Source organism: Brachionichthys hirsutus, chromosome 6, assembly GCF_040956055.1.
Source record: "Brachionichthys hirsutus isolate HB-005 chromosome 6, CSIRO-AGI_Bhir_v1, whole genome shotgun sequence".
NCBI lineage: Eukaryota > Metazoa > Chordata > Actinopteri > Lophiiformes > Brachionichthyidae > Brachionichthys > Brachionichthys hirsutus.
In genome coordinates this window covers 12,812,523-12,825,930 of record NC_090902.1, presented here as the reverse complement: position 1 = coordinate 12,825,930, position 13,408 = coordinate 12,812,523, and the positions used below count along the sequence as shown (strand labels likewise).

At 45.2% G+C, this 13,408-nt stretch overlaps 1 protein-coding gene across 1 annotated transcript; it reads left to right on the top strand.

Annotated features, from left to right (window-relative positions):
• Nucleotides 1-1,098: 1,098 nt before the first annotated feature.
• On the top strand, nt 1,099-8,845 carry LOC137894848 (iduronate 2-sulfatase-like). Its single transcript, XM_068740324.1, has 12 exons — nt 1,099-1,224; nt 1,322-1,499; nt 1,662-1,750; nt 2,698-2,898; nt 4,874-5,044; nt 5,135-5,261; nt 5,665-5,835; nt 6,139-6,245; nt 7,770-7,886; nt 8,227-8,337; nt 8,493-8,618; nt 8,719-8,845. Exons 1-12 carry the CDS (start codon nt 1,111-1,113, stop codon nt 8,782-8,784), a joined length of 1,578 nt encoding a protein of 525 aa, XP_068596425.1. The 5' UTR covers nt 1,099-1,110; the 3' UTR covers nt 8,785-8,845.
• The last annotated feature ends 4,563 nt before the right edge of the window (nt 8,846-13,408 follow it).

The window sequence follows — 13,408 nt, the reverse complement described above, 5'->3', positions numbered from 1 at the left end:
CTTTAGCAAATGCACTTCTGAAATTCATCGGTTTTCTCATCCTTGCATCCTTATTTTTTTTATATACTTTTTTTTAATTTTTTTATTCAGTAAATCTGTTCAAACTCATCATGTGTGTGTTGAATGTTGAAAGAAGTCCACCTCTTCATTAAGTTGTTGTCTGCCTTTCTTTATTGACGCCCCCACCACGGTGAAAAGGTGTCGTTTCAGCTGATAATTTGTCGTTATTTCTCTTTATTTAGTTCTATCATTAAGCCACCACTGCCTTACAACCTTAATGTAGATGCATGTACATTCACATAGAACACATGGATGTTGTTGCATTGTTGTTGTTTTTAGTGTCTTACTTCACAAGTGTTTGTCCAAAACGCATCACGCTTTCACAGTGACGGAGACTAATGACAGTTTTCAGGTTTGTATACATATTGAGCCTATTTCAGAGTTCTGTAGAGTTAAAGACCGGGTGAAACCCGTCTCCCACGCCCGCTTCGGTTCTCTGGATTGACGGCTTTCAGGTGGGAGTTGATCTCAGCCAAACACATTTATTAAAGAATGTTTACATGTGAAGATGGGAAAAACCAGACCTGGGCTCGGCAGCATGAGGAAGTGGCCTGATAAATGCTGCATGGGACTTTCATCATGCGTGTTCATCTTCTGATTTATTCTGTGGTTGGGAGACATTCTAATCGGATGATGAACCTGCTTTGTACAAGTGCGGTGGGCAGCGTGGTGGCGCAGTGGGTAGTGCTTCTACCCGAGGCGCTTCTGTGTGGAGTTTGTATGTTCTTCATGCGTCCTTGTGCCTTTTCTCTGGCTCCACCCACCTCCAAAAACACACAGCTTGGCTGAATTGGACATGCTGAGTTGTCCGTGAGTGTGAATGTTTGTCTGTGTGGTCCTGTGAGATGACCCGGCGTCTCATCCGGGGTGTAGCCAGGTCAGATGGTTGGCTCGACTCCAGAGGACACTGCACTTGTCCAACATTAGCGAACACAAAGGATTTCTCTCTGGCTATGTGGCTTCGATGTTGCACTCACGCCTGAGATTGTTACCCAGCATGCTAATTTAACTGCTTGTTTGCTTACAGCGAGCCCGAATGTCCTTTTCATCATGTCTGATGATTTGCGGCCGGTCCTGGGCTGCTACTGGGACTCGGTGGTGAAATCTCCAAACATCGACCAGCTGGCATCCAGAAGCCAAGTCTTTCTCAACGCGTACGCCCAGGTACGCTGGCATCGCCGCTGTGTTTGTTGTGGTTGAACTTGCTAAAGCCGTTTAGCCAGTTCTTTGAAATGTTTGAAGGTGTCTTCTCCTCTCGCAGCAAGCCGTGTGCGCGCCCAGCCGGACGTCCATGTTGACCAGTCGCCGGCCAGACACGACCAGGCTCTATGACTTCAAGTCTTACTGGAGAGTTCATGCTGGGAACTACACGACCATGCCACAGTACTTTAAATCCAAAGGCTACTTCACCATGTCTGTGGGCAAAGTATTTCACCCGGGTAAGATGAGTAATCTACAGTGTGACATTATTGCTGATGGTTCAAGACCCTTTTCTTCAGCAGGGTGTGCAGCAGCAGTAACTCCACTGCTAGCTAGAGATTGTTGAGTACACGTCTGAATATTTTTCTGTCTATGTAAGTTGGTAACTTTCTTGTTTTTAGGTCTTCCCTCTAACTTCACGGATGACTACCCCTACAGCTGGTCCATCCCTGCCTACCACCCACCTTCCTTCAAATATGAGAATAAAAAGGTGTGACTGATAAAGTAGCATTAAGGCGGCTGTGGCTGACGTGGTGCACATAGAAACACTCGGGGAATCCTGAGCTCTGTCTTTGGGGTTCTGCTGTGTTCCGCTTCAAACTCCTGAACGAACATTTGGGGAAACGTCGCCTACAAAGAATTTGTCGTATTTAAATTCGTGTACCTTTTCTTTTCTTTTTGTCATTAGCCAACATAAAAGTCTTGAAAGCGTTTTCTTGCTGAACTTCAGGACAGGTTTTTGAATTGGTATAACTGATAAATGGTCGAGGATCAATATGTGTATTGACCACGAAGCATGAGGTGAGGTCAGCCTGTGTGATGGGTGAATGCCATGAAGAGTTGGAGGCGCCATGCAGTTAAAGGGTGAGGCAGGACATGTCTTTGAACATTAAATTATCTTTGAATCTTAACGTTTTACTTCTCTGGTTCACGGCCCCCAGTTTTTCAGCTTTCCCGCTTCCCTTTGAAGGATCTAAATGTCTTTGTTGAACTTCATGGCCGTTAACTCCATTTGATTTTCCGTCACTGGGCGACTTTGTTAAAACCGTCCTCTTTTAAAGCCCAGTGCGAGACTTCCTTCGGGGTGGGTCGTACTTCTGCACTTGATGTAGGAAACATTTTGCCTCATTATCTCCTGCTGAATCCTGGGAATTGTTCTCTGGTTAATTGTGGATTTAACTGTCACTCATCCTCCTGTTTACAACATACTCATTACTGTCCTGCAAGAATAAATGATAAAGGTAGATGGCCACGTGGAGCTGAGTCTAAAATTCAGTTGGTCATTCTGCAGGTTTGGGCAGAGGCTGGTTAATCTCGGCGTGAGCTTCCACGTGGCGTCGGTTTAACAGATCGGCAAACGGAAACACCGAAGTGATCTTAAAAGGAACTGGGTGTGAATTTGACCTTTTTGGTATTTTTTTATTGACCTTTTTCCAGGTGTGTAAAGGGGAGGATCAACAGCTCCACGCCAATCTGCTGTGTGCCGTGAACGTGACGGAGCAGCCTGGGGGAACCCTCCCCGACATCGAGAGCGCAGACGAGGCAGTGAGGTTGCTGAGGAGTCGAGCCAACAGTAGCGCTCCTTTCTTCCTGGCTGTGGGCTTCCACAAACCACACGTACCCTTCAGGATACCTCAGGTACACACCAAGATATCAACCCCTGAGGGGGCCGGTGGTTTGATACGTTAATGTGAAAACCAGTACTGATGCATCATGCAGGTGGCTGCATGAGGCTTTGGAGTGTTAAACTTTAACCTCCATGTGTTACGGCGGTTGTCTCTCTGCCTCTGCGTTGTGTTGTGTAACAGATTTGAAGGTCCACACACGGATGGTTCTGTCGTCATTTACGGGACGGGCTGGATTTATACAGAAAAAATGTACATTAGCACATCTCGGGCATCATGGACTGCTCCTCCCAGCGTGTTCAAACAAAGTGCTGGGGGAGGGGAACAAGGAAGCAGGGCAAAACCGTAGGACGGAGAGCCAGGAGGGACAAAATACTCCAAATCATAAATGCCCCGAGATGTACATTAAAACAAATGAAATAAAAAAACGTGTGTAATTATAAAAGGAAAACAAGACAAATACGTCAATAGAAAATAAATAAATCCCCTCTATGCAGGGTTTAACTGCATCCACATTTACTCCGTTACACATGTGTGCACTAAGACGAGCACGTCGAGAAATAAATTGGTAAAATAAAAAAACCCACTCTGTGTTTAGGAGACTGGAAAGTGTCGCACTAAAGTTTCATTTAAACCATCTTTTGTAAATGTAATTGTGGTGGATTCATGAAGTCATTTTGCTTATATTTAACAAATCCAGTGGTAAAACTTGGGGTCAGCACGGTGGCGCATAGTTAGCGCTGTTGCCTCACCCGGGGCTTTTCTGTGAGGGGGTTTGTGTGCTCTCCCCGCGTCTGCATGGATTCTCTCTGGGTTTTCTGGCTTCATCCCACCTCCAGAAACATGCAATTATGGAAGTCGCGAAAATCATCGCGACTTCAAGAGAATGAAACAATAGTTAAACTTCATATTCTCAGATTTATATATTCTTCACTTAATTCTCTAGTAATTCTGGTGAAAGATATTTTGAGCAGAACGACCAGATGTTGCTGTCGACGTGCAGCATCTGTTGTAATTCAGTGAAGTGGCTGGAATGACTTTGTGTTGCAACGAGGGGATTATCTGGATACCAACATGATTTGAATAAATCTGATGTTGGTAGTTTTTCCGTTTTTATTCATACACGACAAATACAATGCGCGTAATCTAAGTTTGTTGCTGGGGTGGAATAATCACTGCGCTCTTTATTGTATCATAGTTAAAAGTAAACCTTTAGCCTTCCGTGCGTCTGTCAGCTGATACATATGCTGCTATTTTAGCTGGAGACAGAATAATAGAGTAATGTCAGAGAGTTCCCGATGGTATCACACAGAGGAGAAAGCAGAACATGACGGGAAGGAATGAGGTTCTATAAAGAACCAGGTGTGGAACCCGGGAGCTAAAAGTTGCCCCAGGTATTGGTGCTCTCCGGACCAGGAAAAAACGACTGCTTTGACATGAAATGTTCTCACGAGGAGGAGATTCTAACCGTCCGGCTAGTTATGATGCTGCGTGTGGAAGTAAGAACCGGAAAATACTCTATAGATAGAACCCTTTGAAAGCTAGAACTGTACTGTGAATTAAAAGATGACTGCTCGAGATGTGTGAGAGCAATTCAGCATGGAGGAGGGCATGATGAAGGGGAAGTGAAATGAGAGCAGAGACGGGTGGAACGGAGACGTTTGTCTCAAAGTAAACGGGGAGAGGAAAGAGGAAAAGGTCAAGCCGATTCTTTCCTTTGGAATGTGACGTCTGTGCTTCAAGTAATTTACTCGACACGCAAAGATCTCGGCAGAAAATGGCGTTTCTGCAGCGCTGACAGTAAATGAAGCTGAAAGCCTCGGAGGACGTCGGCAGTACTTCAGGGTCTTTTGTACGAGGTCTGTTCGGCTACGTGTCGAGTGTGCTGTGAGCCAGAGGCGGACCTCAAAAGTCAGTAAAAGGTTCCTGATTTCAGTTCTTAAAAATGCTATTATAGTGTCAGAATGTTGCACCTTGTTTTACTGCAGGAGTATCTGAGCCTGTATCCCATAGAGCAAATGAGGCTGGCCCCTGACCCCGATGTCCCCAAACGCCTTCCGCCGGTGGCCTACGCCCCCTGGACAGACCTGAGGAAGAGGGAAGACCTCGGTAAACTCAACGTTAGCTTCCCCTATGGACCCATTCCTAAAGACTTCCAGGTATGACCCGGCTGCTCTACAGCAGCACCATGAATCGTGTGTTTCCAGACTGCATCGTGCTGTAACTCTGGGCTGCTCGGTGCTTTCCAGCTGGGTATCCGTCAGCACTACTTTGCTGCAGTGTCTTACATGGACTGTCAGGTTGGGCGGCTGCTCAGCGCTCTGGATGAGCTGGGGCTGGCCGGCAACACTCAGGTGGTGTTCCTGGCGGATCATGGTTAGTAGACACGAGCCGGGGATGAACTGGGAATGCCTGAAACACTGATTCTTTGGAATATTTAATAAAAACATTGATGTCAGGTGTGTGTGTGGTGGTTCTACTGCTTTCACCATTAGGTGGCAGTGTTGTAACGACTATTGGGCTCTGACCACCCTCTATACTTTTGCACTGCCTCCCTTTTTAAAGAACCTTCTGACTTGGAACCAAGTTTCTTTTAATGTCTCTTTCATTGAAGTTCACTGTAATGTGTCCACTAAAAAAAAATCAGGAAAAAGTAAATGTTTGCCTAAAACCTTTTTATGTAAAACTTTATTTTTGTGATGTGAATCCATAACATGCCTTTAATACCTCTGTTTTATACCCACCGTCTTTTACAGCCTGTTTCTTCCTCTTGTTGCAGGCTGGTCTTTAGGAGAACATGGAGAATGGGCTAAATTTTCAAATTTTGATGTGGCAACACGTGTCCCTCTGATCTTCCACGTTCCTGGTGTCACCACACATTCCCATTCTTCTGGAAAATCCACCTTTCCCTTTATTGATGTCCTCGAAAAATCTGAATTCAGTTTTAAGAGTAAGTCCACTGCACTGAAAATTGAAGACTGTTGATTGACATGAACATGAACTAACATTTATATCCCATCACATTTGGTGCAAATTGCTCAACTAAACCTTGCTGAAACATATATCATCATGTCAGCTTGACTTTAATGAGCTCTTTGATTCACTTGGAGCGCTCAGAAGCATTTATTACACTTTGATATTTATCCTCAAGCAGATTTTGCGTTAGTACAAATGATGTAGTAATGATGAAATTAAAAAGCAGCGTGTCTCGGATATTTTAGTGGGTATCGTGTCTGACCCTTCTCTCTTGTAGATCACAAGGAAATAAGAAACATGGTGGAGCTGGTGGATGTTTTTCCTACCCTTTCTGCCCTGGCTGGTCTCGGAGCACCTAAACCATGTCCTGATGTTTCTTTACAGGTGTGAAGTTATTATTATTATTATTTTAAACATTTCTTGGATCTGTCTTGCATCTTTCTTTAGATATAGTTTTACTCTTGGAAAATGTTTGTTTTGGATTAACAACCAGTCAGTCTTCTGCTCAGTTGCAATCAGACGACTTCCTTTATAGTTCAGATGTTTTTAGCACCCAGTGACACTGAAGTTGGGCTAACGTCTTTAGCGGCCATTTACTTATTTCACGCCATCATGCTCCTACTGACAAGGATCTGACGTTCCCATTAGACTCTGCTGTGCTTGAGTTGGCAGCACGGTGGCGTAGTGGTTAGTGCTGTCAGAGTTACACCCTCTTGACATCCTGTGTAAAATATTCAAACACACACAATGAATCAGGCAGGCTCCGGTTAACTTTTGCGGCCGGGTGAAGCCCCACGATGGCCGCCGCCAAACCACGTTCTCTCCGAGACTCCAGTAGGCGCGCCAACTTTATTGACTCAGTCGGAAGGGGCGTGTCTTAGATGTTTTCATACAATATCAATGACAATATAAATTAATGATCCTAACAAGCGCCGTCGCCTCACAGCAGGAAGGTGCCGGTTCGAATCCTATCTGTGGGGCGTTTGCGTGTTCTCCTCGTGTCCGCGTGGGGTTTCTTGTCCGTGGTGTATGGGTGTGTCCGTCAGTGGTTGTCTGTCTGTGTGGCGCCGCGCTGGCACATCATTCGGGGTGTACCCTGCCTCTTGCCCCTTAGCCAGCTGGGATAGGCTCCAGCAACTCCTGTGACCCGTAAAGCGGAAGAAAATTAATGTTTGACATTTTCTACCAACCGCAGGTTTTAGCATGCTAGCATGCTACACCATAATGATGAACAAGGTAGACTTTACACCTGAATGTAAAGACATTAGCATTTCATTTCACATATACTCGCCTGTTTGTTATTAGGTGAAAGTACCACTTAGGTAGTGGCAGAAGGTAGGATTGCCTTAAGGTTCAGAGTGCAGGATTTAGTGGCATCTAGTGGTGAGGAGGCAAACTGCAACCAAGTAAACGCTCTTCACTTCATCATCTTCCGATGGTCATGAAATGTGAACGGGTTCTGGGCTGCAGTACGAATAAGATCGATTGCTGCAGTGTCAAAGTAAAAAAATAAACAATAATAATGATGAGAAATGCTTGTTTCTTCCTCAACTAATGCGAGGACAACACAGTCGTCATCAAATGCTAACCTTGACGAAGCGATATTGGAAAAAATGATTTAAAAAACGGTTTCTAAACTTCAACCATTGTGTGTTGGCCGTTGGCCACTGCGGCAGCATCGCTTCCTGTGCTGGATGAGTTGAGATCCATGTCGTTGAGGGTCGGGGGGGCACCGCCAGCCCATCTCAACAGCTCGATGAACTGTAAGAGTGGGGCCAGATGTGGAAGTTATTATTTGCTCACAAAAGGCCTATGAAACGTATCTCATTGATTAAATACTGGTGGCTTTCCCATAGGAATGTGGTTAAAGCACTGACGCTCCCCCTCGCTCCGTGTCCTTCCTCTCAGGAGGAGTTGTGTACAGAGGGAAACGACCTGGCCGACACCTTCCAACACCAAGAAGTGGGGGAGGACGAGAAAGCCGTATCTTTCAGCCAGTACCCTCGACCTTCTGATACGCCACAGGTACTAAGAAAAGCTCTCCAAAGCCTAAATCAATACTTTTAACAGATTTGGAATTTGCTTTTTAAAACGCGGTTATTGTGGTGTCCGTTCAGCTGCCCCTTACTGGCGCACCCTTCGCTCCTTCTGCATTGTGTTCTTGCTTGTGCTGCTAATGCCAGCTGCAAATGCTAACCCTTTGACTGATGCCCAGGTGAGTTGCTCACCTTGCTGCACGCGTTGGGAGCCTGACATGAGCTTTGTCGGCTCACCTCTCAGGAGGTTGGCAGCTGCAGCTTTAACCACGCTGGAGAAGCTTCAGACGGTTTTAAGATGCCTTTTGTTTGTCCCCCCTTGTTTGCAGGTGAACTCTGACGTCCCTGACCTTAAAGACATAAAGATCATGGGCTACTCTCTCCGCACTTGGGACTACAGATACACTCTCTGGCTGGGATTCAACCCCGACACATTTCAGGTTGGTGCATCTGCCTCTTTATCCTCCTGTGTTCAATCTATCCATCTGGCGTGTTCCTGTGGGTTAAATCGATCCGTTTTCTCCCGCATAATGTTTTGAAATGTTTGCCGTGACGGTGACGGATCATATCTGTCTGTCACCGTCCGTCTACCTAGCCGAACGTAACCGATGTCCACGCCGGTGAGTTGTACCTGGTAGCCAGCGACCCAGGTCAGGACAACAACATCTATAATCTCTCAGATTACAGTATGATCGTCAGGAAAATGGCCGGTCTGCCTCCCGTGAGTCATTCTACCGATGCCCCCCCCCCCCCCCTAATGCTGCCACGCATTGATGCACCTGCTTGTTTGCTTCATTTGTGGCTCTGCGGTTGTTTTCCAGACTGTGTCTCTGCAGACGAGATTAAAGCTGCAGCTTCTCTACCTCACAGCAGGGAGGAAGACGTGATGACGAAAATAAGATGGACGGAGAAAACTATAAAGGGAAGATGGATGGATGGAAAAACGTCACAGATAATGGGGGGGGGGGGGGGCCACTGTGGGCTTTCACCATTAATATTTTGGGCTCAGTTCTTCGGGCTAATGTCTCTTGTTAGGAGCTCATTTGCAGTCGGATCTGGTTTCTGCATGAGTCGGCGGATAAAAAAAGTAGCTGCGGTTTCTATGACGACATGCCACCCCCTAAAGGAGTTGGTTTGAACACCCTTACGTGTGCAGCGGCTCCTACCGGATTGACTTCATGCTACTTGGCACAACCTCGGGGTGTATTCACTGTTGGGCCTCCTCACATCGGTTCTTGTCTGTGTAAATCGGATCATTACTTGTGTCTGGGTAGAATTTGTATTTTATATTTGCCAGTTAAAAGAAGAGATCAACATTTATGGGAAGTCATTTATTTGTTAGTTGAAGTGAGTATTCTTCATTATACTGCGTTTGAAGGAAGCCTTGCTACCATGTCGTAGCCTTAGTTTGCCGTTCAGACGGGAACCGCGGGAGCTCGGACATTTAAACTGGTGTTAACCCTTTAATGGCCACAAAAGCAATGCAATATTTCGGAAAGCCTTCTTGTCAATAAAACTCATGAATAAAGTAGAAGGATGGATGTTGTTCTCCCTGCTTCAAAGCTTGGTGCTAAGCTAGTTGCTTTATTCATCTTTCACGGATGCATATTGTTGCCAATCTTAAGTTTTTAAATTTAATGTCCAGACTGAGAAGCGTGTCTTTTTTTTTTTTTTTTTTTTAAGCTTCATTTTCATGAATACATTTTCTGATTGACATGTCTGATTGTGAAATAAATTGCTGCCACGTCTGAGAAAATGAAACATTTTAGAAGCTCTTACCTGGAAAGAAATCTTCAAATCTGAAGGGGTATTGAGGAAACCTTAAGATGATTAATAGCGATGCCAGTTTCTCTTTCTTGGGGGGGGGGGGGGGGGGCTCTTGAGTGTTGATCATTCTGCTTCAGGTGGAGTCGAGTTTGAAGTGCAACTTTTGTACTGAACAGTAAAATATTTCTACTTGAACTTGATGCCGCTTGCAGCTATTTTCCTCCTGCCTTGTAAAACGGTCGGCTCGGATCAATTTGTGGAGCAAATGAAGTGCGTTATAATTCAATGCAGCTCAAGACACACAGCTGCGTTTTACTGCTGTCTGAATTCATGGATGTATGCTGTAGCATTTGAGAAGAAAACTATTACAAGCTGAATTTGAGGTCCAGAAATAAATTGCCGTCAGCTCGACTGATGATGAAAGTTTATCAGACCAAATCCCCTTTGTGTTAATGGGATGAAGATGAATCGTATAATCTGTCCGGTTTCTCTCTCCCCTCTACACGTCCTTGCGTTCGATACAGATAAGCGATCATGGCTATATCTGATAATGTAAACTGTCCACACAGACTCTGACAATATGAAGGTGAGCTCAGCCGTAAAGTTGGCTGCATTAGTGCAGCCTGAAGTCTGAGCTCCAGCTTGATGGGTAAATAAAAAATAAATGTGGCAGAAATAATTCAAGGATGCTCTGATGCTTTATTTATCTTTGCATTGCTTTTTAAATGTGTTTGCCGCAAGAAAGTGATTTTTTTTTCTTGTTCTTGTCATCCGGAGTGTCGAGTGTCTGCTGCAAGTGTCCTTTGGGCGCTACGCAGCGTGTCCCCTGTCCAGCGGCTTGCCTCTCTGGTGTAACTCGATCTGAGCTAAACCTCGGCAGGTGCCTAAAGCTGCAGAGGAGCGACGGAGCTCTTCAGGGAACCCTGGAGTCCAGGCTCTGTCTTCCCGGCTTCTTTAGCGTTATCCTCCTGAGAGAATTTGGATCAAAATGAAAGTTTTCTAAGTTGTGCATGATTCTACAGAGATTCCATTAAAGAGCTTGTTATTCTATTTTTTTGGTATGAATCCTTTTCTGGACAATCATGAAGAAGCATGTGTTGAACTCGGCTTGAGGTGAGATCTGGGGCTTTGGTGTTTACCTTTTGCACCTTACAAAGATTTCACCTTTCCGGCACCTTCCTTCCCTCTTTTCATTCCATTTACCTCTCGGTGCATCCTTTAAACGCACCATTCAAATTTACCTCGTGGGTTGCAGTCTTACATTTCATTGATGCATTTATCTCTACAAAGTTGTTATTGTTATTATTGATATTTATTTATTTTCAAGCATGAGAGGTACACTTGAATTAAACACACACTGATTGATCTTTGGTTTCATGATGATGGAAGAAACTAGCATTATCACATTTGTATAGACACCGTGTGGAGTCGATCGCCATTTGTGTGTGTTTGGACACGTTTTGAAAGTCCCAGTCTATTCAGATACTAATCAGAGAAGGAGACATGCTCTGAAGTACAAGTAGTAAAAGTAGCAATACCATGCAATGAAAGTACTGCAGTACATCACAGCAGAGAAGTATTCACACCCACAACGCATGAAATCATTTTCAACAAGTTTCATCGGATCAATATTAATCATCACACAGAGACTGTTGGTGTCATTTTACCGCTGCTCTATTGAGAGCATTTTAACGTAATGCATTTGTGTCTGGTTTAGCAGCAGCACAGCAGCATAGAGGGTCATCAATTCGGCCCAAAAAAATCAGCGGCTGCACCCTCCCCTCACTGGAGGAACTGCACGGCTGTCGGTGTCTAAAACGGGCTCAGAAGATCATCGGGGACTCTTTCCATACTGGCCACAGTGTGTTTGAGATGTTGTCGTCAGGCGGTACAGGAGCATCAAAGCTCGGACAAACAGGCTAAAAACAGCTTCTATCCGACAGCAGTGCGGACCCTGAATGCAGCAAAGGGTTGATTTAAATGATTGTACACCGGTACTCTGTTATTATCCATTTTTTTTATTATCTTATTTTCTCTTATGTGGGTGTATGAGTGGATGTTTGCAGAGGGGAGTAGAAACTGCTTTGCTCAGCGACATCAGGATGAGGGTTCATCTCGAGGGGGTGTGTTTATTGTGCATGAATGAATCCAGGGAAAGTTAGTTTACTGGCCTCTTGAGGACTTGGGAAAAGAGGTGTTGAAGTCGTTTCTCAGATGAGCTGCTTTCCACCAGAAACACTCCATTAATGCAGGGGCGATTCTAGGACCGGGACTGAAGGGGGCCTCAGCCCCCAGCGAAGACACAGCATGAATACTGGGCCCCGTAAAAGCCAGCGCCGCTGACCCAGGTTATTTGGGGGCCCTAAGCAAAAATAAGCCCAAAGAGGTCCTTGCTCAAGGGCACCTACCCTAAAGGTAGACTAGCTCCTCTCCAGCCACAAATCCAGGGCCGGGACTTGAACCAGTAACCCTCTGTCTGGTTGAAGTGGAATGGGCAGACTGTTTTTTTGGTCTCGTATTATCATGAGTAATGTTTTCTTATACATATTTAATTAGCTAGTGCTCTTCTCACTGTCATGTTTGTGTCATGGGCCAGTCAGCAGCTGTCCCAGTAGCCAATCAGCAGCTATCCCAGTAGCCAGTCAGCAGCTATCCCAGTAGCCAATCAGCAGCTATCCCAGTAGCCAATTAGCAGCTATCCCAGTAGCCAATCAGCAGCTATCCCAGTAGCCAGTCAGCAGCTATCCCAGTAGCCAATCAGCAGCTATCCCAGTAGCCAGTCAGCAGCTATCCCAGTAGCCAATCAGCAGCTATCCCAGTAGCCAATCAGCAGCTATCCCAGTAGCCAGTCCGCAGCTATCCAGTAGCCAGTGTGGTGAGTACCAGACAACTGCGAGTGGCAGATCTAGAAGAAATATGTAATGCTGACACCTTAGGACTTTCACCTAAATATATATTTACTTTATTTCCAAATTGATTTATCTGTAGGATTTCCCAGACACAACCACATGGCACATGCACTGGTCAGCTCAGTGTGATAACAATTTAACAAACTTCATTTAATCATAAAATATTTGTCCAATAGAAATACATTTATCTGAAAACATTGTGAATTTTTTATTGTCCAAGTTAGACACAAACATAAAACCCAGTTTAAGCAGAGTTAAATGAACAGAATGTCTGAGGTCACTGCCCACTAAAGAAAAGCAAGCAAAAAGGGTCTATAAACAAAACAAACCTGGGTCAGAACGAAAGTAATAAAAGAAAGCATGCAAAAGAAACGAGGCAGCCCTTCCCCCCCCCCCCCCCCAGAACCGCATCAGTAAACACACACCACGGACACCACTCCAGCCAAAGAGAGAAAGAGAGAGAGAGAGAGAGAGGAAGAGTGTAAACCCGCCCCATCAGCGGCTAATGCCCTCCAGGACAGGTGCTGCTACCACAGCTGCTCCAATCCCCGCACGACAAAACAAACACAAACAAAGAAAACACCGTGCAACATAAATAACCATTCGGTTACACCAGTATGGAGTTTGCACAATTTTTCTTATTGCTTTGGCCACACAGCAAACCAAAAAAACAGGAACATCGGCATGCAAATAAAAGTTGCACTGGATGACGGTGCAGAACCCGGTGCAGTCAGCTCTCTTGCTTTACAGGATTTACACTGGAGCTGTCCGGTTAACAGAAAAAACAACTCGGTCTCGGCTGCAAAACTCACAACTGAGCACAGGCCAGGTTTGC

Excerpts from the sequence above, each read along its gene's own strand:
- LOC137894848 (XM_068740324.1), top strand. The coding sequence starts at position 1,111 with ATGTCTGATGATTTGCGGCCGGTCCTGGGCTGCTACTGGGACTCGGTG. Across the intron at positions 5,262-5,664 it reads GGTGTTCCTGGCGGATCATG|GCTGGTCTTTAGGAGAACAT; the intron begins GTTAGTAGACAC and ends CTCTTGTTGCAG. Across the intron at positions 6,246-7,769 it reads GTCCTGATGTTTCTTTACAG|GAGGAGTTGTGTACAGAGGG; the intron begins GTGTGAAGTTAT and ends CCTTCCTCTCAG.